At 42.2% G+C, this 27,933-nt stretch overlaps 2 protein-coding genes and 1 non-coding gene across 3 annotated transcripts in view; all 3 read right to left on the reverse strand.

Moving 5' to 3' along the window:
- PEX16 (peroxisomal biogenesis factor 16) overlaps window positions 1-27,933 on the reverse strand; it is a 561,216-nt gene that overhangs the window by 40,002 nt on the left and 493,281 nt on the right. The gene's annotated exons all lie outside the window — the stretch shown is intronic.
- Window positions 1-27,933, reverse strand: part of PHF21A (PHD finger protein 21A) — a 252,309-nt gene that overhangs the window by 20,844 nt on the left and 203,532 nt on the right. Inside the window, exons 9-12 of the mRNA XM_049779629.1 lie at window positions 22,110-22,361; window positions 20,519-20,608; window positions 14,745-15,038; window positions 1,091-1,189 (exon numbers count right to left, since the gene is read on the reverse strand). Coding sequence (XP_049635586.1) covers window positions 1,091-1,189; window positions 14,745-15,038; window positions 20,519-20,608; window positions 22,110-22,361 — 735 coding nt within the window. The remainder of the gene's footprint in view (window positions 1-1,090; window positions 1,190-14,744; window positions 15,039-20,518; window positions 20,609-22,109; window positions 22,362-27,933) is intronic.
- On the reverse strand, window positions 9,776-9,907 carry LOC126019471 (small nucleolar RNA SNORA77). The gene has a single exon (XR_007499161.1). It is a non-coding gene; the product is annotated as a small nucleolar RNA SNORA77 (small nucleolar RNA).

The raw sequence follows: 27,933 nt of genomic DNA on the forward strand, positions 1-27,933 counted from the left end.
TCCTTTTTTAAGCATAATACATGCCATTAATTTTAAAAGTTCCTTAGCTATTTGCATGATTAGTATTTTCTGGTTCAAGTTTTGATTCCTTATGAATGAATTAAAATAGAAAATCAATTTATTTCATATCAGAAAGAATTTTAAATTGTTTAAGAGAAACCAAAACTAGCTTAACAAATCAATGCATTAGAAAAAAATTCCGTGAAGCTTTGATGGCCTCATGCCACTATTTGACATGGTTTCATTACAAAGAATGCACCGAGGATAGATGGAAATGGATTACTGGTCTAATAAAACCCGACCATCAGATATTCATCATCGTATTACCTGTCCACATATTTCTTATATAGCTGCTTGTGCAAAAGCATCCCACTGAAAAATTCTCTAGTATAAAGTCATAAAAATTCATTCTATATTTGCACCAGTCTGGTTTGCTATGTTTATAATTCTATCAGAACTTGTAGTACAGATGTTACTGCTTTCATCCCTACTTTTTATTCTTCAATGAATTAATTACTCTTTGAGCTCATGTTTCATGTGGGATCTAGAAATCTAATGCAATAAAATGGTAGTAATATAAATACATGGCAACAACTGTAATCAATAATGCCAACTAGACATTAGCTGAGTTAACTCCATATCTTTTTTTTTTTTTTTGGGCCACACCCGACGGTGCTCAGGGGTTACTCCTGGCTGTCTGCTCAGAAATAGCTCCTGGCAGGCACGGGGGACCATATGGGACACCGGGATTCGAACCAACCACCTTAGGTTCTGGATCGGCTGCTTGCAAGGCAAGCACCACTGTGCTATCTCTCCGGGCCCATAACTCCTTATCTTAAGGATGTTGGTGGAGACATAGGAAATCTGATGATCTACAGGGGTACAACGCAACAGTTGGGAAAGTGGCCATTCCATTTACATGGCAAATCTCTAACAAGAATCCAAAATGCTTGTGTGCCAGCTCACAGATACTCCAGGCAATACTCTTAACCTGCCCCAGATCCATCTGGCTTGGCAGTAATATGGAACAGTGGAGGAAGGAAAGTTGGGTGATTCAAAGAGCAGCTCTGGGTTCAAGGGCCACGCTTACCTGAGGGTTCTCCTCCCGTTTTGGTTTGGGTGCTGCAGGTGGAGTGATGGTGCGGCTCTCTGTTTGCTTCTCATCTGTTTCCGTGTGGGATTTAATGGTCTAGGAGCAGAAAATTAAATGAAAATTCAGAATTAATTTTTCACGGGAAGAATGAAAACAAACAGTAGTTCTAGCTGTAGCTAACAAGAAAGAGAAAGGAAAAAAGAGCTCACACTCAAATTGGAAACATTAATAAAGAAGTTAATATTATGGATTTCATTTCGGCAGAGGAAAAAGTAAAATGAACACCCCAGTTGCAATGACTACGTTGCATAACTAGAATAGATATGAGTCTATAAATACAACAGTCTAAATCATGAAAAAAATGTCTGTGGTTTAATTTCTATGGACAAAAACCCAAGGTTATAGGCAGCTCTCTCTGATTTCGGTGTATCTAAGGGCAATTTTCCAGAAACAAAGAAAGCTGTACTGACATATAAGTCAAGCTCTGATGTTTCTGACCTGACAAGTGCTCAGAATGATCTACGCACATGCGTGCAAACGCGTGTTCTCTCTCTCTCTCTCTCTCTCTCTCTCTCTCTCTCTCTCTCTCTCTCTCACTCACTCACTCAATTACTTTTCTTTTGTTTTGGGGCCACATCTGGAGGTGCTCAGGGTTTACTCCTGGCTCTGTGCTCAGGGATCATTAACATCAGGGCTCCGAGGAGCGTATGTGGTGCTGGAGAATTGAACCCATGCCAGCCATGTGCAAGGCAAGTGCCTTACCCATGGTACTATCACTCTGGCCCCTCTACACACACTTCAATTTCAGAACAATTCCAATTGTACTGAAAGGATTTGCAGATGGGCCCTCACTAGGGTACTTAAGTATTACCTATTATAATATCCATTGGAGGAATGATGCCAAGAGCCAAGGAAAGGTAATCTTGCAAGAGGCTGAGATCTTATTATTCCCACTTTTTATCTTCTAAATGCATCCATTTAAATAAAGAAAACAACAACAACAACAACAAAATACCCCAATCCCAAAACCACTGTTGGTATTACCACAGGCAAACACTAATGGTAGCTAACAAACTGGAAGACTTGGTTTATATTACTATTCTTACCATGACTGAATAGTAAATTTATTTTATGAAGCCTTCTATAAATATTGAAACATATAAGAACAAAGCAAAGAAAACTATAAACACAAACATAAAAAAAAAAAGGGAGGATTGATGGAGAAAATGCTCAGCAGGCCAGAGCACCTGCTGTGCAAACTACAGGCCCAGGTTTAATCCCTGGAACGCTTGTGGTTCCCAAATCACTGCTGGGTGTGGTGCAAAAATCAAACAAATAAGCAACAAGATTTTAATTAGTTAAAAAAATTATGGGAACTAATGACCTTTCTATACAGAAACAAATCATTAATTAAATGAAAATGAAATGGATTAATGATGAGTAGAAGCCAAACAAAAAACTTCTAGTTCTAGCAGCAGGGCTTCAGAAGTTCTCAAAAATCAGTTTACTGTGAAATATTTTACTGGGTCAGTCTGTAAAACAAATAGTCACAGCTTTAACTTTATGTCCTTTAGTTTTGTGGTTTCAAGGGTAACTCCTACCTCTGCACTCTGGGATCACTCCTGGAGAGCTCAGGGGTCCAGGACCGTATGGGGTTTGGGGACTGAACCCAGGTCAGCCACATGCAAGGCAAATACCCTTATCAGTACTACTGCTCTGGCCTCAGATCCTTAACTTTCATTCCTGCCACTCCCCACATAATTCCTCCAGGCTCATAGTATCATTTCAGGAAAAGCATAAGCCTTACAAAACTGGTAGCAATCACTGTTCTTCATAGAAGACAAGTGTCTATTTTTGGAGGGCCACCTCGCCGACCCCTTGTCATATGTGATCACTAATAATCTCTGATCTGTCATTTCAATAATCAAAAATCACCTGATAGGCCTTAAACTGCAAGAGCTTGAAAGAAAAAATAATAAGCGAGTAAATATTTTTAATTTTTTAATTAAAATAAAGCAAGATTTGCAGATTGGCTCTGAAGAGGAACACTCTGTGAACAGTAGGCCAGGCTGTGTATGATTCTGAGAGCCTTCACCTCTTTCTTGGATGGAACCCAAAGACCAGCTGTAGACACAAGCTTATAGACACTTCACCCTTCTGGAATGTACTGGCATGTCAACTTCCCAGTGTCTGTAAGGCCACTGAAAACTCCCCTTTTCCTCCGAGGACTCCCCTCAACTTCCTCTGTCCAGGCTTTTGAGTCTGTCTTCTGTTTACTCCCCTGACCAGGACTGTGGGTGACATGTCCTCACATGCTTTCATTAGACACCACTTGGAAAGTCATTCCAGGTTCAGGTGAGGGAAGCAAAGTCCTACCTTGGCTCTGCTGTCCAGGAACCACTACAGAGAGGCCAGAAGGTCCACCCTGCCCCTGATACGGTACACTGCCAGTACCACATTTCAGTCTTGGTAGGGAATAAGGGTTTTTAGGCTAACTTAATGAAATTGAATTCTAGAGTTCTAAAAAGTTGCTTTCTAGTTTTGCCAGCTTTTATGGAAGAACTGATTCTCAGGGTCCCCATATCTTTCTCTCTCATTTCTATAAGAACATCGTGTGTGTGTGTGTGTGTGTGTGTGTGTGTGTGTGTGTGTGTGTGTGTGTGAGAAAGAGAGAGAGAGAGAGAGAGAGGGAGGAAGAGAGAGAGAGGGAGAAAGAGAGAGAGAAAATGAGAGAGAAAGAGAGAGAGATTTCTCTCAGGGCCCTCACAGCTTTGAGCCCTGCTCACTGGCCTGGAATGATGTATTTGTCATCTTAAGGCTCCACTGGTCCTGCACAACGCACTTCTAGGCCTGGGCACAGGGTTGGCAGACCTGCTATTGAATACCACATGGCAGCTAGAATCCCCCTAAATAAGAGAGCCATGAGAGAAAGAGCCCCCCTTTTAATGTTGTTGGTATTCTTTATTTACCCCCATGATGATTGTACTGTATTTGTCCATAGGATAAAATTTGAACCTTCAGTAATTCCTTAGGAGGAATTGCTTTGTCCTTTTCCAGAGATATGGCCACTCTGTACAATCTACACTGCCTCAGAAATGGAGACTGTAGGAACTTGGCCCAGACTCGCAGCAGATTTCTTTTCTCCCTCTTACCTCAATCTCCTGCCCTGTCCAATGCAAATTGGAAAAACTCTCTGGATCCATGGGACTTTCCAGATGTAGCTGTGTACAAATTTCCCATCATCTTTCTATATATGTAGTTGGTGGTGGTTTTTATGGAGAAGATTCATCCTATTTGATAATTTTTTAAATGTGAGGTGGGGTTGTTGGGAAGAGAACTCAAGTGGTAGAGTTTGTACCTAGAACATTCAAGGCCCTGACTTTAATCTGCATGACAACATGGCCCCCTGAACACTACTAGGCATAACCCTAGTAGCCCCCAAGCACTGAACTGTAGGTTCCTCAGCACCAGATAGAGATGTGCCAGATGGGCGGGAAGGTGGCGCTAGAGGTAAGGTGTCTACCTTGCAAGCGCTAGCGTAGGACGGATTGCGGTTCGATCCCCCAGCGTCCCATATGGTCCCCCCAAGCCAGGGGCGATTTCTGAGCGCATAGCCAGGAGTAACCCCTGAGCATCAAACGGGTGTGGCCCAAAAAAACAAAAACAAAAAACAAAAAACAAAAAAAAGAGATGTGCCAGAAGTGCCCCCAGCCCAGCCCCTAGCATGACTACATAAAAGTGTTTGTGTGGAAAAAGATGTGGAAAATTCAGGTCAGCCATATTCCACCTCCAGGCTGCTTTGTACTGTGTACCTGCCTACGATGAAACTCTGTGCGAGGGACAGGGTGCAAAAGTGTCTGGAACAATTCCTGCACTCAAGTACTTGATAGCGGAAAGGAGAAACTAGGACAGAATACGGATTTCCCACCCCAAAAATAGACACTTGTCTTCTATGAAGAACAGTGATTGCTACCAGTTTTGTAAGGCTTATACTTTTCCTGAAATGATACTATGAGCCTGGAGGGATTATGTGGGGAGTGGCAGGAATGAAAGCTAAAGATCTGAGGCCAGAGCAGTAGTACTGATAAGGGTATTTGCCTTGCATGTAGCTGACCTGGGTTCAGTCCCCAAACCCCATAGGGTCCTGGACCCCTGAGCTCTCCAGGAGTGATCCCAGAGTGCAGAGGTAGGAGTTACCCTTGAAACCACAAAACTAAAGGACATAAAGTTAAAGCTGTGACTTGTATTTGTTTTACAGACTGACCCAGTAAACTATTTCACAGTAAACTGATTTTTGAGAACTTCTGAAGCCCTGCTGCTAGAACTCAAAGTTTTTTGTTTGGCTTCTACTCATCATTAATCCATTTCATTTTCATTTAATTACCTAGAGGTAAGGTGTCTGCCTTGCAAGCGCTAGCCAAGGAAGGACGGTGGGTCAATCTCCCGGCGTCCCATATGGTCCCCTCAAGCCAGGGGCAATTTCTGAGCGCTTAGCCAGGAGTAACCCCTGAGCATCAAATGGGTGTGGCCCGAAAAACAAACAAAAAAAATATGACAAGAAAGAGAGTTTTGGGCTGAAGGGACAGTATAGTGGTTAAAGCACATGCCTTGCATATGGACAACCCTGGATAAATCCCTGGCACTACATAACCTCCTGAGCATCACTGGGTAAGGTTTTAGAGATCCTCAAACACTGCTGGAGTGGCTCAGGTAATCCCAGGCACTGTAGGGCCCTTGGAACACCACGTTTTTGGCACTCGTTATTGAACTGCTAGTGCAGATGGCCAAGAATCTTTGGGAGGGGTCCCACAAACATCTTTACACCTACATGCTCCTCTCAAAGAAAAACAGACCTTGTAAAAACCTAGATGAAAAGTGAGGGAGGCAGTTCAGAGGTCAGATCACATGCTCTGCATCCCAGTACTCAAGTTTGAGCCTTAGGACAAGCCCCACCTCTTAGCACTGCTGAATATGGCCTGGTGGTCCCCAACAGCATTGAGCTTAAGCAGTACAAAATCTCTGGGCCCTTTAAGCACTGTAAGCACTGTAAGCACTGACCCGCAGATTCCCTAAACAGTGCTCGAGAGGTGCCCCTTTAAAACAGTTTAAGAAAAAAAAAAACACTAAAAAGATAACTTAGTCTTCAATAGTCAACACCAAACCCCAAGAAAAGAGAATTGATTTTTGGAGGGCCATACCCAGCGGTGCCCATGCTCTGTGATAAAAAATCACTCCTGGCAGGCATATAGGACGCAGGGAATTAAACCTGTGCTATTGCCCCGACTCCATAGAATTGAATTTTCAAGTACTTATCAAAGACACAGAAAAGTATGACCCATTCACAGGAAAAAAAAAAAAGTGACAGAAACTGGCTTTAAGTGAGGTAAGGCAATGCCTCTTTTTAGAAGGACTTTAAAATGTCTTTAAAAAAGAAAGACTTAGGGCAGGAGACAGTACAAGGGTACAGTGCTGCTGATTTTATGAATGTGGCCGACCTGGATTTGATCCCAGGTACTTCATTTGGTCCTTTCAGCACTGCCAGGAATGATTCCTGAATGCAAAGTCAGGAGTCAGTCCTGAACACCGCTAGCTGTGGGCCAAACACAAACAGAAAAAAATGAAAAAGAAGACTGTAGGTAATAATGTCCTTTTTTTTTTTTTTTAAGGTAATAATGTTTTAAATATACAGCAAGAGCTAACAGAGAGGTGGAATGTGGGAGAGTGCATGCCTTGCCCTGGTGAAACTCTGCATTCAACTCCTGATATCTAGTTAAAAATTAAAACTAAAGGATATCATGGATGAAAAATGTAAGAAACCAGGAGAACAAGTATCTCCATTATCAACAGAAAGAACTAATTAAGAAGGAACCAAATAGAAAGTCATGGGCTAAAAAGCAGAGTAGCAAAAATGAAAAGTTGATGGGAAGAGTTTAGGCAAAATGCAAGCAGAAAAAATACAGAGCGTGTCTAAGAGAGCTGTGGACATTACCCAGCACACCAGTGAATGCTTCATGAATTCCCAAAGGACAACGAAGAGGAGACTCAGCAGATATTGTACCTGAAATTTCCCGAATTTTATGAAAGACATAAATCCACACATCAAATCAGCTTAGCTACCTCATAGTAGATAACTACACTTATCCCATCGCACACAGAGAAAAGAACGTTGAAAACAGCAAGAGAAAGGATGCATCACAGCTAATCACTATGGGGGCCAGATCAGAGAGAGAGGGAGAGAGAAAGAGAGAGAGAGTGAGAGAGAGAGAATGTGTGTGATGGTGGTAGAAATAGTCATTGTGTGTGTGTGTGTGTGTGTGTGTGTGTGTGTGTGTGTGTGTGTGTGTGAGTGAGATGGGGTAGAAACAGTCTGTTCAACAAATGGAGCTCAAGAACTAAATATTCACAGGCAAAAGAATGAAGCTGAGGGCCGGAGAGATAGCATGGAGGTAAGGCGTTTGCCTTTCATGCAGGAGGTCATCGGTTCGAATCCCGGCGTCCCATATGGTCCCCCGTGCCTGCCAGGAACAATTTCTGAGCCTGGAGCCAGGAATAATCCCTGAGCACTGCCGGGTGTGACCCAAAAACCACCAAAAAAAAAAAAAAAAAAAAAGAATGAAGCTGAACTTCTATCTCATATTGTACAAAATTTGTTTCTTTTTTTTTTTTTGGTTTTTTTTTGGGCCACACCCTGCGGTGCTCAGTGGTTACTCCTGGCTGTCTGCTCAGAAATAGCTCCTGGCAGGCACGGGGGACCATATGGGACACCGGGATTCGAACCAACCACCTTTGGTTCTGGATAGGCTGCTTGCAAGGCAAACACCGCTGTACTATCTCTCCGGGCCCATATTGTACAAAATTTAAGTTTAAATACAAGAGCTAAAATCATGTAACTCTTGGAAGAAATATAAGGAGTAAATTTTCCTGAACTTAAATATGATGGATTGTTAGAAATTAGTCTGAAAACATAAATAATAGAAAAATCAGAAAATCAAAACCCATTAAAATTAAGGGCCAGGGCTAGTACAGCAGGTAGGGTGCTTGCCTTACATGTGGCTGCCCTGGGTTCAATTTTTTGGTATCCCATGTGGTCTACTTACTTTTTAACAGGAGTGATTTCTGAGCTCAGAGCCAGGAGTAACCTCTGAGCACTACCAGGTGTAGCCAAAATCAAAACAAAACAAAACAAAAAGGGGGGGGGAATTAAGGGCCTAAGAGTTAGTACAGGGGTTGAGGTACATGCCTTGTATACACTGGCTTCAAATCCAGCACTCTATGGCCTCCCAGACTGATTAGCCCAGGAACATCTCTGAATGTAGCCCAACTTCTCTCTCTCTCTCTCTCTCTCTCTCTCTCTCTCTCTCTCTCTCTCTCTCCTCTCTCTCTCTCTCTCTCTCATACTGATTAGCCCAGGAACATCTCTGAATGTAGCCCAACTTCTTTCTCTCTCTCTCTCTCTCTCTCTCTCTCTCTCTCTCTCTCTCTCTCATACTGATTAGCCCAGGAACATCTCTGAATGTAGCCCAACTTCTCTCTCTCTCTCTCTCTCTCTCTCTCTCTCTCTCTCTCTCTCTCTCTCATACTGATTAGCCCAGGAACATCTCTGAATGTAGCCCAACTTCTCTCTCTCTCTCTCTCTCTCTCTCTCTCTCTCATACTGATTAGCCCAGGAACATCTCTGAATGTAGCCCAACTTCTCTCTCTCTCTCTCTCTCTCTCTCTCTCTCTCTCTCTCTCTCTCTCTCTCTCTCTCTCTCTCTCATACTGATTAGCCCAGGAACATCTCTGAATGTAGCCCAACTTCTCTCTCTCTCTCTCTCTCTCTCTCTCTCTCTCTCTCTCTCCTCTCAAAAAAAAGCCTTGTGCATCAAAAGACATTAAAAACACGAAAAGACAATATACAGACTGAAAGTATTCTGCAAACTCATATCTGATCAGTCTAGTATGTAGATTATATAAACTCTTATATTCAACAACAAAGACAATTCAAATTTAAAAATTGGCAAAGAATCTGAATAGCTATTTCTTCAAAGATAATGTATAAATGGTTTTCGAGCACATGAAGAGTCTGGATAATATGAACCACTGGTACATAAAATCACAATGTGGCATCACTTTATATCCATCAGGATGATCACAATTTCAGAGCAGGAGTCTTCCCTTAGTGGTTCTGGAGAGTCACCAAGGTTATACCTGGTAGTATTAGAGGCACAGTAGAGGTGCTGGGGATCAAGCCAGGGACTCTCCATGCCAGGGATATCCCATATGTCCCAGTCCTTTAAACCAGATCTCCCAGGACCAGGGAGGTTGTGTTTCTGAGGGCAAGGATGAATTCAGGGCTTAAATATGGAGACCATATGTGTGCCAAAGGAAAGAGAACCAGAGTTAACCATGTGCAAGGAAAGCATCTCAACTACTGTACTAACTTATGACCCCCACAATTCTTTGTTTTTACTTCTGGCTCTGAGCTCAGGGATCACTCCCTGAGATCAGGGGAAGATAAGGGATTCCAGGGATTGAGCTCAGGTTAGCCATGTGCAAGAAAAGTGCCTTACCCACTGTACTATTCTTTGCAAAAAAAAAAGTGTATACTATCTCCCTGTGCTATCTCTCTGGCCTCTGGTTCCTACAACTCTTTTTTTTTTCTCTTTTTCTCTTTTTTTTTTCTTTTTTTTTCTTTTTCTGATGTGTGTGTCCTGGGCAGCTTTGTCCACTTTGACAGGTCAAAGCGGTTTTGGCCCCTGGCACATTCATTCCTGTGGCAGACGAAAAAAGCACCCATGCTTGTGGATGCAGCAGGGTGCAGAGTGAGTCTGCAAGGTTCCTACAACTCTTAAAAAAGTAAAATGACATGCTGGTCAAGATATAAAACAAGGGGCCGGGAAGGTGGTGCTAGAGGTAAGGTGTCTGCCTCGCAAGCGCTAGTGTAGGATGGACCGCGGTTCGATCCCCCCGCGTCCCATATGGTCCCCCCAAGCCAGGAGCGATTTCTGAGCATATAGCCAGGACTAACCCCTGAGCGTCAAATGGGTGTGGCCCAAAAACAAACAAACAAACAAAAAACAAAAAAAAAAGATATAAAACAAATGGCCCAGAGCGATAACACAGCAGTAGGGCATTTGCCTTGCACGCAGCCAACACAGGACAGACTGTGGTTAGAATCGCGGCATCCCATATAGTCCCCCGAGTCTGCCAGGAGCGTTTTCTAAGCACAGAGCCAGGAGTGTTGCCAGGTGTGCCCCCCCCAAAAAAAACCCCAAAAGATATAAAACAAATGGAATGATCATAACATTGCTGATGACAATGTAAGATTAGCTGCTAAGAAACCACCTTAGTAAGGCCTTAAAAAGAGTTAACTTAACTTCAGGCCAGAGATGTGACTTAATGATAAAGTGCATGTCATATATGCATGAGACTTGAGTTTGCTCCTCAAACAGGCAGAGGGAAAAATTAAAAGAAAATTATCACATCCAGTGACTCCATTGATAGAGGAAAACAAGTCCTCAGCCAAATACCTGTGCATCTACTCACAGCAAAATTACTCCTAACAAAGTAGTCCAAGGTTCATCAATGGATGCAGTAAGTAAATTGTGTGAATTTGCAGTACACAAATAAATGGATTGTTATCCAATCATTAAGAAAAGCTGAGGGGCCAGAGAGATAGCATGGAGGGAGGGTGTTTGCCTTGCATGCAGAAGGATGGTGGTTTGAATCCCGGCATTCCATATGATCCCCCAAGCTCTCCAGGAGTAATGAATGCAGAACTAGGAGTAACCCCTGGGCATCGCTGGGTGTGGCCCAAAAACATAAAAAAAAAAAAAAAAAAAAAAAAAAGGAAAGAACTACTTAATGGGTGCTGGAATTTATTCCGGGGTAATGAAAATAATTTTGGAACTAGATAGAGGTGGTAGTTGTACAAATTGTGAACATACTGAAAACCAATGAAATGTTCAGTGACTAATGCAATGTTTCAATTTTATGTGATGAGAATTTCACTTCAATTTTCAAAACATTAGCTCTGGTAACAAAAAAACATGAACTATAAACTAAATGTTTGGTTTTAATCAGAGATAATAAACCATTATCCAGAGGTGAAACTGCCCTGCAGATACTATTTGTTTTCCTACAGGTGTTTAAACAAATTACCAGTAGTGGCTAACCAGATGGCAATATGACAATCTCCCCCACAGAATGTTGCGCTTTCCTGTGACTTAGTCTTGGGGACAAACGTAGTGGTCTATTTGGCTTTGTAATATTTTCTGCTTAATATATGCTTCTAAGCCTCACAGTTTTTCTAACTGTTTTTGAGGGGTTTTGGGCCACACTTGGTGGTGCTCAGAAGTTGATTACTCTAGCTCTGAGTTCAGGAATTACTCCTGGCTCAGGGAACCATATGGGATGCTGGGATTTGAACCACTGTCCCTCTGCATGCAAGGCAAATGCCCTACCTCCATGCTATTTCTGGCCATTTTGTTTTTGTTGTTGTTGTTGTTTTTTGGTTTTTGGGTCACTCTGTCTCTACACTCAGAAATTGCTCCTGGCAGGCTTGGGGGACCATATGGGATGCCGGGATTTGAACCACCGTCCTTCTGCATGAAAGGCAAACACCTTACCTCCATGCTATCTCTCTGGCTCCCTGATTTTATTTTTTGATATGTTAATATCAGGGGACTGAAGAGCTAGTAGAGGTGTAAAGGCACATGCCTTTCATGTGACCAACCCCTATTCAATCCTAGTATGATGTTATCTACCAGAACTGAGGGATGCTGCCCTATAGGCCTATGATACCTGGGGGTGGCCTAGGTAATCACATCAGTGACATTTGTGTTGAATCACTAGCCTTGATGGCGAAGAATTTCCAATAGGTTCCTGGCATACAGTCTGTGTGACACCCCCCCACTCCTGTTGTTCCCCTCCCGCATGCCAAAAAAGGAATCTATATGAACAAAGAAATATACATAGCCAAACTATTAATAATAACCTTTGAAGGGTTAAATTTTGGTCAAACTAAAGGGGAAATTTATTCTCACCAAACATTAAGGGGAAATAGACTTTTTACATTATGGTTTTTTTTTGTTTTTGTTTTTGTTTTTGTTTTTTTTTTGTTTTTGGGTCACACCCGGCAGTGCTCAGGGGTTCCTCCTGGCTCTACACTCAGAAATCGCTTCTGGTAGGCTTGTGGAACCATATGTGATGCCAGGATTTGAACCACCATCCTTCTGCATGCAAGGCAAACACCCTACCTCCATGCTATCTCTCCGGCCCCTACATTATATATTTTAATGCTTAAAAATTTTTTTTGTATTTCTTGGTTATTGGGTCACACCCAGCAGCGCTCAGGAGTTACTCCTTGCTGTATGCTCAGAAATCACTCCTGGCACGCTCGGAAGACCACTTGGGATGCCAGGATTTGAACCACTGTTCTTCTGCATGCAAGGCAAATGCACTACCTCCATGCTGTCTCTCCGGCCCCTAATGTTTAAATTTTTATGATAAACATGTGTTGCCTTTGTAATTGTGAATAGTGACATGTAAGGCTGGAGTGATAATACAGTGAGTAGGGCTCATCTGGGTTGATCCTTAGCATCCATCCCACATGGCCCCCTGAACTCTGCCAGGAGTGATCTCTAAGCCAAAGATAGGAGTAAGGACTGAGCACTGCCCAGTGTAATCCAAAAGAAAACAATAAAACAAAATTAAACTTAAAAAAAATTGCCTTTTGGGGCACAGCAAGTAGGGTATTTTGCATGCAGATGACCAAAACCAAACCCCAGCATCCTCTATGGTTCCCTAAGTCTGCTGGAGCAATTTCTGAGTGCAGAGCCAGTAGTAACCTTTGAACACCACTGGGTGTGGCCCCAAAGCCCTAAAATCCAAAAACTAAAAAAAAAAAAAAAAAAAAGCCTTTGAAAGGCAGGTTCGTTAAGAATTAAGGTTAGGGCCCGGAGAGATAGCACAGCGGCGTTTGCCTTGCAAGCAGCCGATCTAGGACCAAAGGTGGTTGGTTCGAATCCCGGTGTCCCACATGGTCCCCCGTGCCTGCCAGGAGCTATTTCTGAGCAGACAGCCAGGAGAAACCCCTGAGCACCGCCGGGTGTGGCCCAAAAACCAAAAAAAAAAAAAAAAAAAAAAAAAAAAAAGAATAGGTTAAAGAGAAATAATAGTCATCTAAAATAGTGCTTCGAAACCTCTTTGGGGGTTTTTCCAAGGTTCTCTGAGGGCAGAAATCTCCAAACACCATCCCACTGAGCACCTATGCTCCAACATTTCATTTTCCATATATTAATATTTGAATTCTGCTGATAGTAACTGTGAAGACATCTGATCTAAAACATGTGTACATCATTTATTTCTGAATGTTCCTCCCAACATTCCCAGGGTTTCAGACGACTCCCCAGGGACAGAGGTGTGTTTTCCCATTTTTTTCTGAGCTGCCTGGGTCAGAAGCCAGTGCTCCATGCAGGCCACGGCAGCAGGAGGCTCCTTCTCAACCATCTGGCCAGTCCCTCTGACTCTCGGCCTTCCAGAAGCCAAGGATTCACAATCACCAGAGACTATTTTCGGATGAATGAGGAGTCAAGCCTCAACAGTTAGAAATAGGTCAATGACAATTTTTTTAAGCAACTTTCTTGAGAGAGGAACTTTAGAAAAAGCAATCTGTTCTCATCACTGACTTTTCCTTAGATAGAATGCATAGCCACCTATACATCCTTTTCTTGTTTGTTTTTTAGAAGATTTTTGGTCATAGAACCATGAACTAATTTGGGAGGGTTCCCTGTGTTTCTTTAGCCTTATTTAAACTATTTTATTTAATTAATTGCTAGGTGCCAGGGATCACACCTGGATCCTCAAAGTGGGAGCCCTGGGTTATGTATGCCTTGAGAGACCTATTTATGGTCCCTCATTTATTTCATGAAAAAATATTTACCAACTGGGACCAAACTTGGGCCTCAAAGATGCAGAGCTTGTGCTCTCCTCCTGAACTACATAACTATGTCCTTGGCCTAGCTTCCTTTTTATGGGGTGGGGGTGGAATTCTTGGGGAAAGATAAGGTGGGACCATAGCTAGCAGTGCTTAGGATCAAACCTGGAGCTCCAAAATGCAGACCCTGTGCCCCAGTCCTTTGAGCCCTTTCTGCAATATCTACTCTTACTTTTTAAAGAACAGAAATCTGATGTCTGCATCCCTGGAATTACAGAAATACTTTTTAGAAATTTTAGTTTTTTCATTTAACTCCTCATTATCTGCAATGACCGGGGGAAATTTTTAAAATTAAATCTCATTCTTTGTTTTGTTTATTCGTCATGGCTTTCCCTGTCCTCTCCTCATCTGCATTCTTACTGGGCCCAGACAAAAGGGCATTTCCTATTTACTACTTCATCTTGGTTTCCTGACAGAGGAGGGAGACAGCAAGACCAATATGTGAATTTCCACTTCATAACCAGCAGAGGGCGCTCACTCACACAGGAATCTGAATACACTGATAAAGGATGGTGAAAAAGCAAATTAACTTTCTACAGGAAGAGTAAGTTATAACATAACCAGCAACAGGTTATCAACAATGATATAGTGATAAAGAGCTCTTAAGAAGATGTGTTTAGAGGTTGCCCAATGGAAGGTATTGCCCAAAGCAGGTACATACTCTGCCTGTACCTGTTTTTCAAGGCTTGGCTTGCTAAGCTGTACAGTCTGAGGTCCAGCGAGTCGGGTCCCTGGAGTAGCTATCACAATGCTGGTGAGCTGGGCCATAGGGAAGGTTTTGGCTATGGTTGCAGTCTGCCCGTTGACGACACGGACGGGGTGGATGGAATTCTGGGAGGTAGGGAGGGTTGTGGGGGTAAACTTGGTCAGCATGACGGGTCTCTGGATAAGCTGAGGAGCTGCAAGCATGGGAGGAGGCGCTGGGGCAATAGGAATGTTATTCTGGGCCACAGGCTTGGGTCGAACCTATGGGGGAAGGAAAGAGAGAACAATTATTGTGCAACTTAAAGCAACTTCATGTCCTGTAAGCCTAAGATATTCCCAGATCTTTCACAGTGTGTCTATGAAATACCTCTGTACAAATATTTATTAATATTCATCTTGGTATTATTAAGTCTATAGATTTCAGATATTTCCCAAAGACCCCAGTTCTTCCTAATATCTTTGCTCTTCCTAGGAGGCCTCATCCATCCCAGAGTTTCAATTACCATTGACATACTGAAGAATTCTGATCTCGTATTTCAGGACCAGATACTAACTAAATTTCAGAATCATATAATCAATTGCCTGTAAACATGTCTACTTGGAAACCACACAAATATCAAAATCAACATATCTCAAGTGCATCAATTTTTTTTTCAACTCTTTCTATAATTATTATGTCAGTAAATGGCATTTTTTCTCTCCCCTAAATATACTTGGAATCATTTTTAAAGCTTTTAATCTCACTTCTCACTTTTGTTGTTGTTGTTGTTGTTATTTTGGGGGCACACCCAGCAGTGCTCAAAGGGTAACCCCTGTTTCTGTGCTCCAGTCAGGCTTGAGGGACCATATGAGATGCTAGGGATTGGGAATCAAACCTGGATCCATCCCGGGGTCAGCCCAGTGCAAGGCAAATGCCCTACTGCTGTGTTAACACTCCGGCCCCACACATATTATTTTTGTTCGTTTTGGGGACATATCTGGCTATGCTGGCTCTATGCTCAGGGATCACTGATAGTGTCTGGTGCTGTTTTCACATGTTTTGTGTTTCACATAGGTACTGAAGATCAAACCCAGATTGGCTACATACAGAGCAAGCACTTTACCTGGTGTACTATTTTTATGGCCCTGAATCTATACTTTTTTTTCTTTATTTAAACATCTTGATTACAAATATGATTGTGATTAGGTTTCAGTCATGTAAAGAACACCCCCCCTCACCAGTGCAACATTCCCACCACCAATGTCCCAAATCTCCCTCCATCCCACCCCACCCCCACCTGTACTCTAGACAGGCTTTCCAGGTCCCTTATTCATTCACATGATTATGGTAGTTTTCTGTGTAGTTATTTCTATACTCTTTGTGGTGAGCTTCATGAAGTGAGCTGGAAGTTCCAGCAATAAATATAGGTGTGAGGAAAGGGTTTTTGTATTGTATTCTTGTGTTCCTAGGGTATATCCCTAGTAGTGGAATAGCTGGGTCGAATGGGAGCTCAATTTCCAGTTTTTAGAGGAATCCATATCGCTTTCCATAGAGGTTGGACTAGATGGCATTCCCACCAGCAGTGGATAAGAGTTCCTTTCTCTCCACATCCCCGCCAGCACTGATTATTCTCATTCTTTGCGATGTGTGCCAATCTCTGTGGTGTGAGATGGTATCTTATTGTTGTTTTGATTTGCATCTCCCTGATGATCAGTGATGAGGAACATTTTTTCATGTGCCTTTTGACCATTTGTATTTCTTTTTTATCAAAGTGTCTGTTCATTTCTTCTCCCCATTTTTTTTATGGAATTAGATTTTTTTTTTCTTGTAAAGTTCTGTCAGTGCCCTGGATATTTTGGATATTAGCCCCTTATCTGATGGGTATTGGGTGAATAGTTTCTCCCACATGTGGGTGGCTCTTGTATCCTGGGCACTATTTCTTTTGAGGTGCAGAAGCTTCTCAGTTTAATGTATTCCCATCTGTTTATCTCTGCTTCCACTTGTTTGGAAAGTGCAGTTTCCTTCTTAAATCATTCTCAAATCTGCCTTTTTCCTACTTACACTGCAACTATCCTAGTTTATATTTAGCTTACTAAAAAAGTGGCAGAAATTTATGGTTTAAAACCAAGGGGTCAAAATAGTAGAGTTGCATAGCAAAGCCTGCTGGGCCCATAAAAACAAGGTATCAGCTTTACTTGAGTTCAGATTTTCATTCTACCACTTACTAAATGTGTAGCCTCAAGCAACATATCATCGCTCTAAGTACTTTTCTTGTTTTGGGGCCACACCCAGAAGTGCTGGGGTGGGGGCTACCTCTATCTCTGCTTCAGTGCTTCCTGCATGCCAAGCATGCACTCAGCTGGGTTTGTTGAGCCATTTCTTAGGCCTTACACTAGTTAATTTTCAAATTTCCCACACTTGACTTTGTGCACAAGATCCTGTTCTCTTAATGCACAAAAATGAGACCTTCAGATAACTCTTTAGCTCTGTTTCTGAAAATCTGAGAGGGGCTAAGAATGTTAACTATGTAACCAGGTGACTTTGTTTAAAATAAAACTGATCTCTAATTGCTGAAAAGAGCCTGGATAAGGGCCCGAGGGATAAGGAAGGGCCTTTGCCTTGCCTACCTCAGTTGGATCCCCAGCATACCAATGGTTGCGAGCAACACCAGGAATAATTCCTGAGCCCGGAGCCAGGAGTAACCCCTGAGCATTGCCAGGGGTAGCCCCTAAACAAAATAACCTGGATGAGAAGAACAATAAACACCTGACAGACCACTAAGTCTGGGTTTCTGAAGTGGGGCGAGTTTTGTAACTGGGCTTAGGCCTGTAACTGGGCTCCTGTCAGGGTTCAGGCTTCCCTGTCATATGGCTCTCCCACCTGCGATAGAGATATCATTTCTCTGTATCTGAGCTCTCCCTGGGGAGCTCCAGAGCCCACTAGGTGGGCTATGGCACTATAAGGCTTTTCTTTCCCCAGAAGAAAAATGCCTGAAGTGGAGCCAGAAAACTCTGGTTTCTGTCATAGATGGCTGCAAGCAGGCAAGTGTGAAGTGTGGTTCTTGACAACCTTGGGAGCTTGAAAGGTGAGTTAAATGTAAAATAACTCTGTGGTGGGTGCTGCAGACTTAAGAGTAGAAAATACATTTTATTTTGTGGCTAGTGTGTATACATGTTGACACGTATCTATGATATCTTTAGAAAAAGAAAACTTCACAAGACAATACTATGTATTCCAATATTGCCGATTTCATTTTGTTACTTAAAAACTGCCATTCCAATCAATGAATTGATTGCACAGACTACTGTAGTCATGATCAATGGTGTGAAAAACATGGATTAAACCTGAGTCCTTTTTTTTTAAAGAGTAATATCCATTTACATAGGGTTCTTGTGAGATTAAAACAGATAATCTAGGGATCAGAGAAAGAGCTCAACAGGCTGAGCACATGCTTTGCATGCAGGAGGTCCAGGTTTGATCCCCGCAACACATGGGGACACCCCTTCCAAGAACTGCTGGTGTGTTCCTCAAACACACACACACACACACACACACACACACACACACACACACACACACACACACACACACACACAATGCCCACAACAGATAACTCAGCTATCTGATAGAGGCACAGTTAGTGTAATCCAGGCACTGTTAGAGTGCCTAACAGTACTGAACTCTAAATATTATCTACTAGTACTCCTGATAATGTCCTAAGACTTCTCCCTGCCCACTGACTTCACCATTTCCAATCTAGTCTATGCAATGGCAAGAGGTCATTTCTCAAAATACTATTTGAACGTATTTTAATGCAGTTCCACTGGAATATAGCGCAAAATTTTCAAGAGCCTATAAGGACCACATACTCTGGTCCAAATGAGATTCTTTTTTGTTCTAGCCTAAGTCAGCTATATGTCCTCTGTTCTCAAGTCTTTTTTGTATGTTTCTTTGGGCCACACCTGGTGGTGCTCAGGGGTGACTCCCTGCTCTGTGTTTAGAAATCACTCCTGTCAGGCTCAAGGGACCATAAGGAATGCTGGGATTTGAACCCGTATTGGCCGTGTGCAAAGAAAATGCTCTCCTTGCTGTGCTCCAGACCCCCCTTTTTTGTATTTTTTGGGGGGTCAACCTGGCAGTACTCAGGCATTACTCCTGGCTCTGTGCTCAGAAACTGCTCCTGGTAGGCACAGGGGACCATATGGGATGCCGGAATTTGAACCACCATCCTCCTGGATTGGCTGTGTGCAAGGCAAATGCCCTCCCGCTGTGTAATCTCTCTGGTCCCTTTTTTGTATTTTTTTACGCTTATTTCATCAGTCTATCCTAAGAGGCTGGGAAGATACCCAAAGGGTTAAGGCAATTGTCTCACAGACTGCCAAGCCCAGATGGAATCCTAGGCACCACATATGGGCTCCAAAGTACCGCCAGGGTTAACTCCTAAGCACAGAGCCAGATATAGCAGAGTACTATTGGGTGTTCCCCCCCCCCCCAACCCATTTTGGATTTGTTTATGTTTTGCTGTATGCTTGAGACTTTTTTGTTCTTCCCTTGAAGCTTTGTTAGTTCACTTCACTAGGATTTCAGGTCTCAGACTGAATTCCAACTTTATTTTTATGTTTTGTATTTGGGCTCTGTTCTCAAATATCACTCCTGGCAAAGCGTGGGGGAGGGACCACATGAGGTATCTGGAACCAAACCTGGGTCAGGTACACACAACACAAGTACCTAACCCACTGTCCTATCTCTCCAGCTCTGAATGTCAGTCAACCTTTCAAGAAATGTCCTGTTCTTATAATGAGGTGAGTGCCCTGCTGTCCTCTGAGTGGTCTGTGAGTCCTCTGACTGGCCCGCTCCCTCCTACAGTGGGCACCTATGTGCATGTGGAAGTTCCTTAATGGGCAGAAAACTGCCATCACTGTTGGTTCACTTTTGTGCTTAGTACCTTTTTGGATACCCAATGTATTTATCAAGGATTGATCTGACAATTATTACAATCATCCTATTTCCTTTTAACATGGTCTATTCTATCCCTCAGAAATGATTGACAAATGACTTAGGGCCAGTGACTCCAAAATTCCTTTTCTCTCCTCTCTTTGTCTGAATTACCTCGGGCCTGGAGATACTCAGGCTTTCTAACTAGGTGAGTCAACTTCCTGTAAGGTCCAAGTTGGGGAGATCCTGACACTTCCCCCATGGGTTCAGGTGAGCCCAGACTAAATTACTGGAAAAATATCCTTAAGAGATCAGGGGTAAGCAGAACAGGCTCTATGTGAAAGGTTCCTTAGAGAGGCCCTAGACTCCATCTCTATAGCTTGGCTTGGTGGTGAAGGATGCTCACAGCCAGCCCTTTCCAAAGTTGAGGGCAGTTTCTACTGGCTGGAAAGGATGATGATCACTGTTTCCTTCTCTGCTCTCCTTGGCATATAGGAGATAAGTGAAATAAAATAATTGGATTCTTTCTCTCTGGCAGGCAGATTCATTCTTCCAGTAAATTGATATTAACAGGCTTAAAATGGTGTTGACTTAGCTGTTTTAAAATTTGGAAAATTCCTTTTTTCCCCCTGTACTTCTTATTTCTTTTGTCACTGCAATAAAAATCAGCTCCTTTATGATATAGAAATCAGCAGCTAAAAGCTGAAGCTAGGTGGGATCTGAACCAAGGTGAACTGAAATGTAGATTAAAGGCCGCTGAGTAAGACTCATTAGAAGATTCTAGTCTCTTCTGACCCAGTATTGGGCTCATCAGTAGTTTACTCACCTGTGGAAGGAAGTTCGGACGTGGAGTGAGTCTAGGAGGGGGAATAAATTGTGGTACTTTGATGGGCTGAGGCGGTGTTGCCTGGACCTGCTGGAGAAAAAAAAATGGGAAAGATAAATAGTGAGGACAATAAAGTCTTTTTCAGCACTACTAGTCTCCAGATCAAACTATATTTTCTACAAGCTTTCATCTGAATTAACATTGCCTTAAAAAAACATTTTACTCTCCCACCTGCATGCTTTTTACTCTGTGTAGAGCAAGCAAACCAACTATATTTCTGTTTCCTTACACACCTAACAGAGAACATAGCAGGCTCAGCAAATTTCCTGTGACACTTAAGAACTCTTGCACTTAGGTATTTTAAAAGTCGAGACTGGATCCAAAGTAATATTAAACTTGCTGCATGGCCAAATGGGCTTTTTCCTAATATAAGAGCTTTATCTAACAGTGAATAGCTCTATTCCTACAGAGAATTTTCTAACTCCCAGCATCTGGCTGAGTTATCTGGTTGCTTCTTTAAAGACTCCTGGTTTCATTTTATTACTCCCTGGTTTCACTCGTCACTGGTCCTCATTCAAAACTCACCAAGAGCTTTTAGATGCCATTTTAAGAAGGGACTGTAGACCACAATTTGAACATATTCCAAGTTTCTCAGAACATCAGCTTCTAAAAGTTTTACCCAAGAAATCCCATGAATGCGCTTTTTTAATTTGGGGTGTGTATGTATGTGGGGTCACACCCAACTGTGATCAAGGCTTACTCCTTGCTCTTTGCTCAGAGATCACCCCTGGTGGACTCCAGGGACCATATGAGGTGCCTGAGATTGAACCCAGGTCAGCTGTTTACAAAGCAAATGCCCCAATCACTACTGTCTCTCCAGTCCCCATGCTTATATTTCCAGTTCTTTTACCTTCAAGGGATCTCTTTTACTGATAAACTTTTACTGATACAGACACCATTCATTTATGAGTTTCTTGAATCGTTTTGGGAAGTGTCCCAGGCATTGCTGGGGGGTAGGGAGAAAGCCCTCAGGGGACCATGTGGTGTAGGAAATTGAACTGGGGTCTGTCACAAGCAAGGCAAACATACAATCTTTCCAACCTTCTTGAATATTTTTAAAGTACCCCAACTAAACTCCAGTGGTTCCTGGTGGCCACCCATTTAAAGGAATAAAGGAATATTTTAAATATTCCTTTAAACTTTTTTTTAAAGTGAACTAAGAAATTCAAGTAGGAATTTCCCCACAAATCAGACAGCACCAGAGACTCGAAGCATTTGAGTATTACAGGAAGGACTATGCATAGGATAAAGCAAGAAGTACAGGAAATGATGCCCCTGCCTCTGAAGGACACATGACCCCTGAAGAATGAGCATACTTTGTTTGGTTACGCTGTGGCTGGGGCCCCTCAACCATGATAGAAACAGAGGGTAGCAAAACCATCTTCCCTGAGCAGCCCCGAACAGAATTTGCTATGCTAGAAGGGTGTTGGAAGCTCAAAAATCCAGCAGGAGCATTAAATGGACATACTCTCTGACTGCATGTCATGAACCCTCTCATGTGGGCACACATGAGTAGCAGCTGCTGGCTTACCAGAGTGACTGTGTTTTTTGCCACAATTTGGACAGCCTCTGCCCCAGGCCCAGTGACCTTACTAGACGTCTGGAGGTTGACTGGTGTGTTCTGCACATCAGTGCTGAGCACAGCCTTCTGACTGTTGATGGCGGTCACCATAGCAATGGTAGGTCTCTGGCCCACAACAGAGGCAGGCATGGTCGCAGTTGCTGCTTTCAAGACGAGAGGTAGTGTCTTTGTGGTAATCATAGAAGCTGTAGTTACAGTCTTCTAGGAGACATGGAGAACAGGTATTAGGATACTGAAGGTGAGCCCCTATATAATACGCTGCTAACCCCCAGAAGAAAACAAAATAATATTCTCACGACCAAGTTTCTCAGCAGAACAACATTCTCTTGTGCACTTGGAGCACAGTTCTTAGTACGGGGAAAGATACTTTCTGGTTTGCCAGAGTCTTCAAATTTAGCTTCCAGTCCATAGCAATTACTGCAGACTAACATGGGTACAAGACTCATGACTATGAAGGGGTGGTGGGCTTACAAAGAAAGACTCTGAGTATACTTTTTTTCTTCTTCTGGCTTGTCTAATTCTTGGCTTTCAATTAATTTAAACTTTGTAAAAGGTGTAAATCAATGAGGTGGACTCCGTCTCTACCCTGAGCTTCTATGACCTCATCTATCTGAAGAAAACCTGGAGATGATTCTGGTTATCTGCCTCCTGTGACACAAAGGCTGGGAGAGAAGCATGGTGACGTTTTATTCTTTAGAGTGTCACCCTGGAGAGGAGGAAGGAAAACTCTTATGAGGATTAGTACAACTATTGCCTCAGAGGCAGTAAATCCCAGACTCCTGATAATGCAACCTATTAACCAACTAATATAGTAAATACCAGCTCTTGATGGCAAAGGGATAAGAGTCACTCCCTCTAATCTTTTCTCTGGGGACTACTGCAGAAGTGATCAAAGAGCCAGGGAAACATGACAAGGTGAAAACAAACACCTGAGGTTCAAAGAGTCTTATAGATCAGAGCAGAGGGTGTACTGAGGTAAGGGGACTTGGCTGATGATGTCCCTTAGGTGTGGGTACAGCGTGGAAGCTGTATTTTTCTAGACACTTTTTTTTCCTAGAGTAATTAAGAGAGCCAGTTACAAACAGGAAAATAGACATAACTTTATTCTATAGCATAATCTTCTATTTCGAGATAAGACATTTCCAGAACATGGAAATAGACTGGGTCCAATTTATTGGTGCTAATTTTGATACTATGCCACTTTTTAATTTTATTTATTTATTTTTTTGGTTTTTGGGCCACACCCGTTTGATGCTCAGGGGTTACTCCTGGCTATGCGCTCAGAAATCGCCCCTGGCTTGGGGAACCATATGGGACACCAGGGGATCGAACCGCGGTCCGTCCTAGGCTAGTGCTGACAAGGCAGACACCTTACCTCTAGCGCCACCGCGCCAGCCCTGATACTATGCCACTTTTTCTTTTTATTTTTGTTTTGGTTTTTTGTTTGTTTGTTTTTGGTCAGATCGGGCAGTGCTCAGAGGTTACTCCTGGCTCTATGCTCAGAAATCGCTCCTGGCGATTCGGGGGACCATATGGAATGCCGGGATTCGAACCACCATCCTTCTGCATGCAAGGCAAACGCACTACCTTCATGCTATCTCTCCGGCCCCCCCAGGCCACTTTTTCTTTGTCTACCTTTGTACTATCTAATTTGGTAGCCACTCACCACACGGAGATATTTAAAGTGAAATTAATTTAAGTGAAATCAAATTAAAATATCAGTTCCTCAGCCATGGGAATCGCATCTTAAGTGCTTGATGTTCCAACCTGTAGCTAGTGACAATCAAATTAAAGTCCAGAGCTGTCTCACACTGAAGTAAAGTGTAGCAAGATGTTTGTTTTGAGGTGACTCTTTGTTGGGGGGAGGAGGGCATAAGGATGTCTGGGCCATACCCACTGGTGTGGCTCTGTGCTCACACATCACACCTGAGCTAGGGGGCCATATATGGTGCAAGAAATTAAAGTGAAGTCTGCTGTGTGCAAGACAAACACCTAATTCCCAGCATTATCTTTTTGATTCTGTTTCTAGGTAATTATTACCATTTTTTGCTTTCAACCCTCTAGATCTCCACCTCACTCACTCTCTTCTTGGGCCCTGACCACCTAATCATTTATTATTTTGTTTTTGGGCTACACTTACTCCTGGTAGTCCTTTGAGGACCATATGAGGTACCAGGAATTGAACCTGCGTCAGCTGAGTGCAAGACAAGTGCTATACCATACTGCTCAGTATTATCACTTCAGTTCCCAATCTTTTAATGACTTTTTTCCTTGATCTCATCATAGCATAATCAACTATTCTTAGTACCTATAATTTAAAATCAGCCAAATATTTGTTTTCCTTCATTCTTCTAAATGGAGAGTGGTGGTAAAAAAGGAACAATGATATCTACTAATTTGGGGGGGAGGGGTACAGTCATCTACTGCCAAAATTAAAACTAAGATTAAAAACTGGGGACAGGAAGGCATTATGCAGCAGATCAGGCACTTGTCTTGCAATTTCAATCCCTAGCACCTACTGGGTTCTCTGAGCCCTGTGTTGAGTGATCTCTGAGTACAGAGCTTGGAGTAAGCCCTGAGTGTGGCCCATCGCTGGGTGTTACCCAAAAACAGAAACAACAAAACAAAACCCAAATGAAATAAAAACTAAATATTAATTATTGTTAGAAATTTCCCAATGGGGCTGCAGGGAAGACACAGAGGTGGGGCGTTTGCCTTGCACGCAGTCGATCCGAGATGGACGGCTGTTCGAATCCCAGGGTCCCATGTGGTACCCTGAGCCTGCCAGGGATGATTTCTGAGCCAGGAGTAACCCCTGAGCACCACCAGGTGTGACCCAAAAACTGGGAAGAAAAAAAAAAAGAAATCTTCCAGTGTTGCCACACCCAGTGGCAGTTTGGATTGACTTTGGATTACCAGCTACTTTATTAACTGTATAAAAATATGATACAAGCGCTGCCGTTCAGTTGATAATATTTCGATACAAAGACCATGAAGTGGTGAGCCAGTCAATCAGAAGGCCAGTCAAATCTGGTTGTCACCTTGACAAAGACAATTCTCAGCTGTGGGCACTCACTGCCCTGTATTTTTGGGGCCACAAATTGCTGTGCTTAAGGCTTACTTCTGGCTCGGCACTCAGGGATCACTCTTGGCAGGTTTGGGGATCATATGGGATGCTGGGGATTGAACCTAGATCAGCTGTGGGCAAGGCAAATGCCCTTCCCACTGTACTATCACTCTGGCCCTATCACTTCTGTTGGTTGTTAAAAACAATTGTGGAAGTTGTTGCAGATTTTAAAAGGATTAATGTAATTTTAAACTTGAAATACTCTTCGTGCAGGCAAATAGTTATCAATATTTTGAAAAATACTATTGTGGTTTTTATTATTTGGGAAGCGTGATACCTAGTGGTGCTCAGGAGACCATATGGGATGCCAGGGATTGAATCCAGGATAACTGTATGCAAGGCAAGAAATTGTACTATTGCTCTGTATTATATGGTGATTACTTTAAGAAAATACATTTAACCTCAAAATCACCTGAGTTAGAACTTACCATTAGTGTCAAGAATTAAAAATCACTGAAACCTCACAAGCAATTCATCTTAGATTACTAGCTTTCTTTTCTCTTTACTTTATATATGCTTACTTATAGCTATTTTCACCACATGTATTCCAGTTCCTATGTAACTTTTTTAGACACAAGACAGTATCATATGCATTAATGAAAAATTTCTAAAGACTTTATTTACTATTAATTGACATAGAAACTGACACTGGTATTGTTGCTAGTTCTGCTTCTAGAGCTTGCTGGAACTAAAGTATATGAGCCAGGGAACATGAGGCAAAAAAACTTTTGAAGATTCAAGTTTAAATGGCAAAAAGACAAAAAAAAAAACAAAAACAAACCCTCAAATATTGAAATTCAAATTTAATGAAATTCTTTGAATTATTATTTTTTAAATTTTTATTTTGACCAAAGTGGATTACAAATCTTCCACAGTAATTTTCTAGGTACATCGTGATATTGATTTTGAATTATTTTTTATTGAAGGAAGACATTGAGAAAAAGCTGTCAAATCACAAAGAAAATTGTCTTTTTGTTTTTGTTTTTGGGCCACATCCGGCGGTGCTCAGGGGTTACTTCTCGTTCTCTGCTCAGAAATCGCTCCAGGGGACCATATGGGATGCCAGGATTTGAACCAACGCCAGTCCTGGGTCGGCCACTTGCAAGGCAAATGCTTCACCGCTGTGCTATCTCTCCAGCCCCAAGAAAACTGTCTTGTTTGGGGGCCGGAGGTATGGTGCTTGTCTTTCATGTAATTTACTGCATCCATATGGTACCCTGAGCAATACCAGGAATAATTTCTGAGTACAGAGCCAGGAGTTACCCCTGTATGTGTGGCCCAAAAACAATAACAAAATGCATATTTTTGGCAGTGCTCAGCACCTCTGAGCTGTTAGAGATTGAACCAGAGTTGACAGCATGTAAGTCAAGTATTTTACTGCTGTACTATCACTATAGTCCCAGAAAATTGTTTTTATAATATCTATTATTAGTCCTTGACTAGTCATGTCCACAAGCATGACACCCTTCAAAGGACAGCAATTGCTCCAGTTTTCAAATGTTTTTCATAATTTTCTTTAACAAAATTTAAACTGCATGAACTAGAAGTTAATGCAAACATATATACAAGAAGTTCAAATAGTAAAGTAAAAATATTTATTGTTATCACTGTTGTTCACCTATAAACCATGAGATCTTTTTTTTTAGTTTTGTTTTTGAGTCACACTCAGCAGCACTCAGGGGTTACACCTGACTCTATGCTCAGAAATCATGCTATCTCTCCAGCCCCTAAATCATGAGATATTGATTTAAAACAAATCAACTCCCAAATTCACACGGTAGCTACCAGATTATCACTGTGGGTTCAAATTAACCCCACACCTATTTTAGATTATGTTTTAAAACTTGTTTCTGATTTTGGTGTCAAGGGTCAACCCTGGACCTTATAATGCTAAGCACAAACTCTATTCCACTGTGCTTCTTCAGTTAGTAAACAGATCCTTCTTCCATTAGTTTGAATGTGAGGTCACTGTTATACACTCCAACAGGTACAGAGAGAAGCCCCTTTGGGTTTAATTTCTGTTTTATGACCTACTTGCTTGTTTATATTTGGGTGACATCAGTAACAGCCATAGGGTTGTGAATATATATAAGTTGAAGGGTAGAACTGGTATTTAACTATTCTTTCATTTCTCCTTTACAAATATTACATGTTACAAAATATGCATACAAATGGAAGCTGGAATAAAGGAATTCCCCCACTGTTCACTGATGCTTCTTCGTCCAGAATCTGCCAATCACTGGACATAGAATATAGAACTTTCTGCTAGCATCTCCTCCCTCCACTCTGATTGCTATTTCCTTCTGAATTTCGATACTTAATATATGTCACGTACAACCCTGCATTTGTCCTTGACTTTTTTAACCTTTAATGACTCCTGTAGGACTGCAAAGACCCATTAGTTCTGTCATGCACTTGAACTCCTACCTTTCTGGGTTTATTTTCTTCTCCCTGGGTTCCTGGAATTCATTCTCCAGCCACACCAGCCTATTTGTTATTTCCAGGGTGTGTGTGCAAACATGCAAACACATACATACATACATACTTTTTTTTACACATACAAACACACTTTTTTACAGATGTACATGAACATATTTTTATTCCAGAGTCTTATTCCTACTGTCACCACACTGTAATGTTCTTTCC

This window comes from Suncus etruscus, chromosome 9 (assembly GCF_024139225.1).
Source record: "Suncus etruscus isolate mSunEtr1 chromosome 9, mSunEtr1.pri.cur, whole genome shotgun sequence".
Taxonomy (NCBI): Eukaryota; Metazoa; Chordata; class Mammalia; order Eulipotyphla; family Soricidae; genus Suncus; species Suncus etruscus.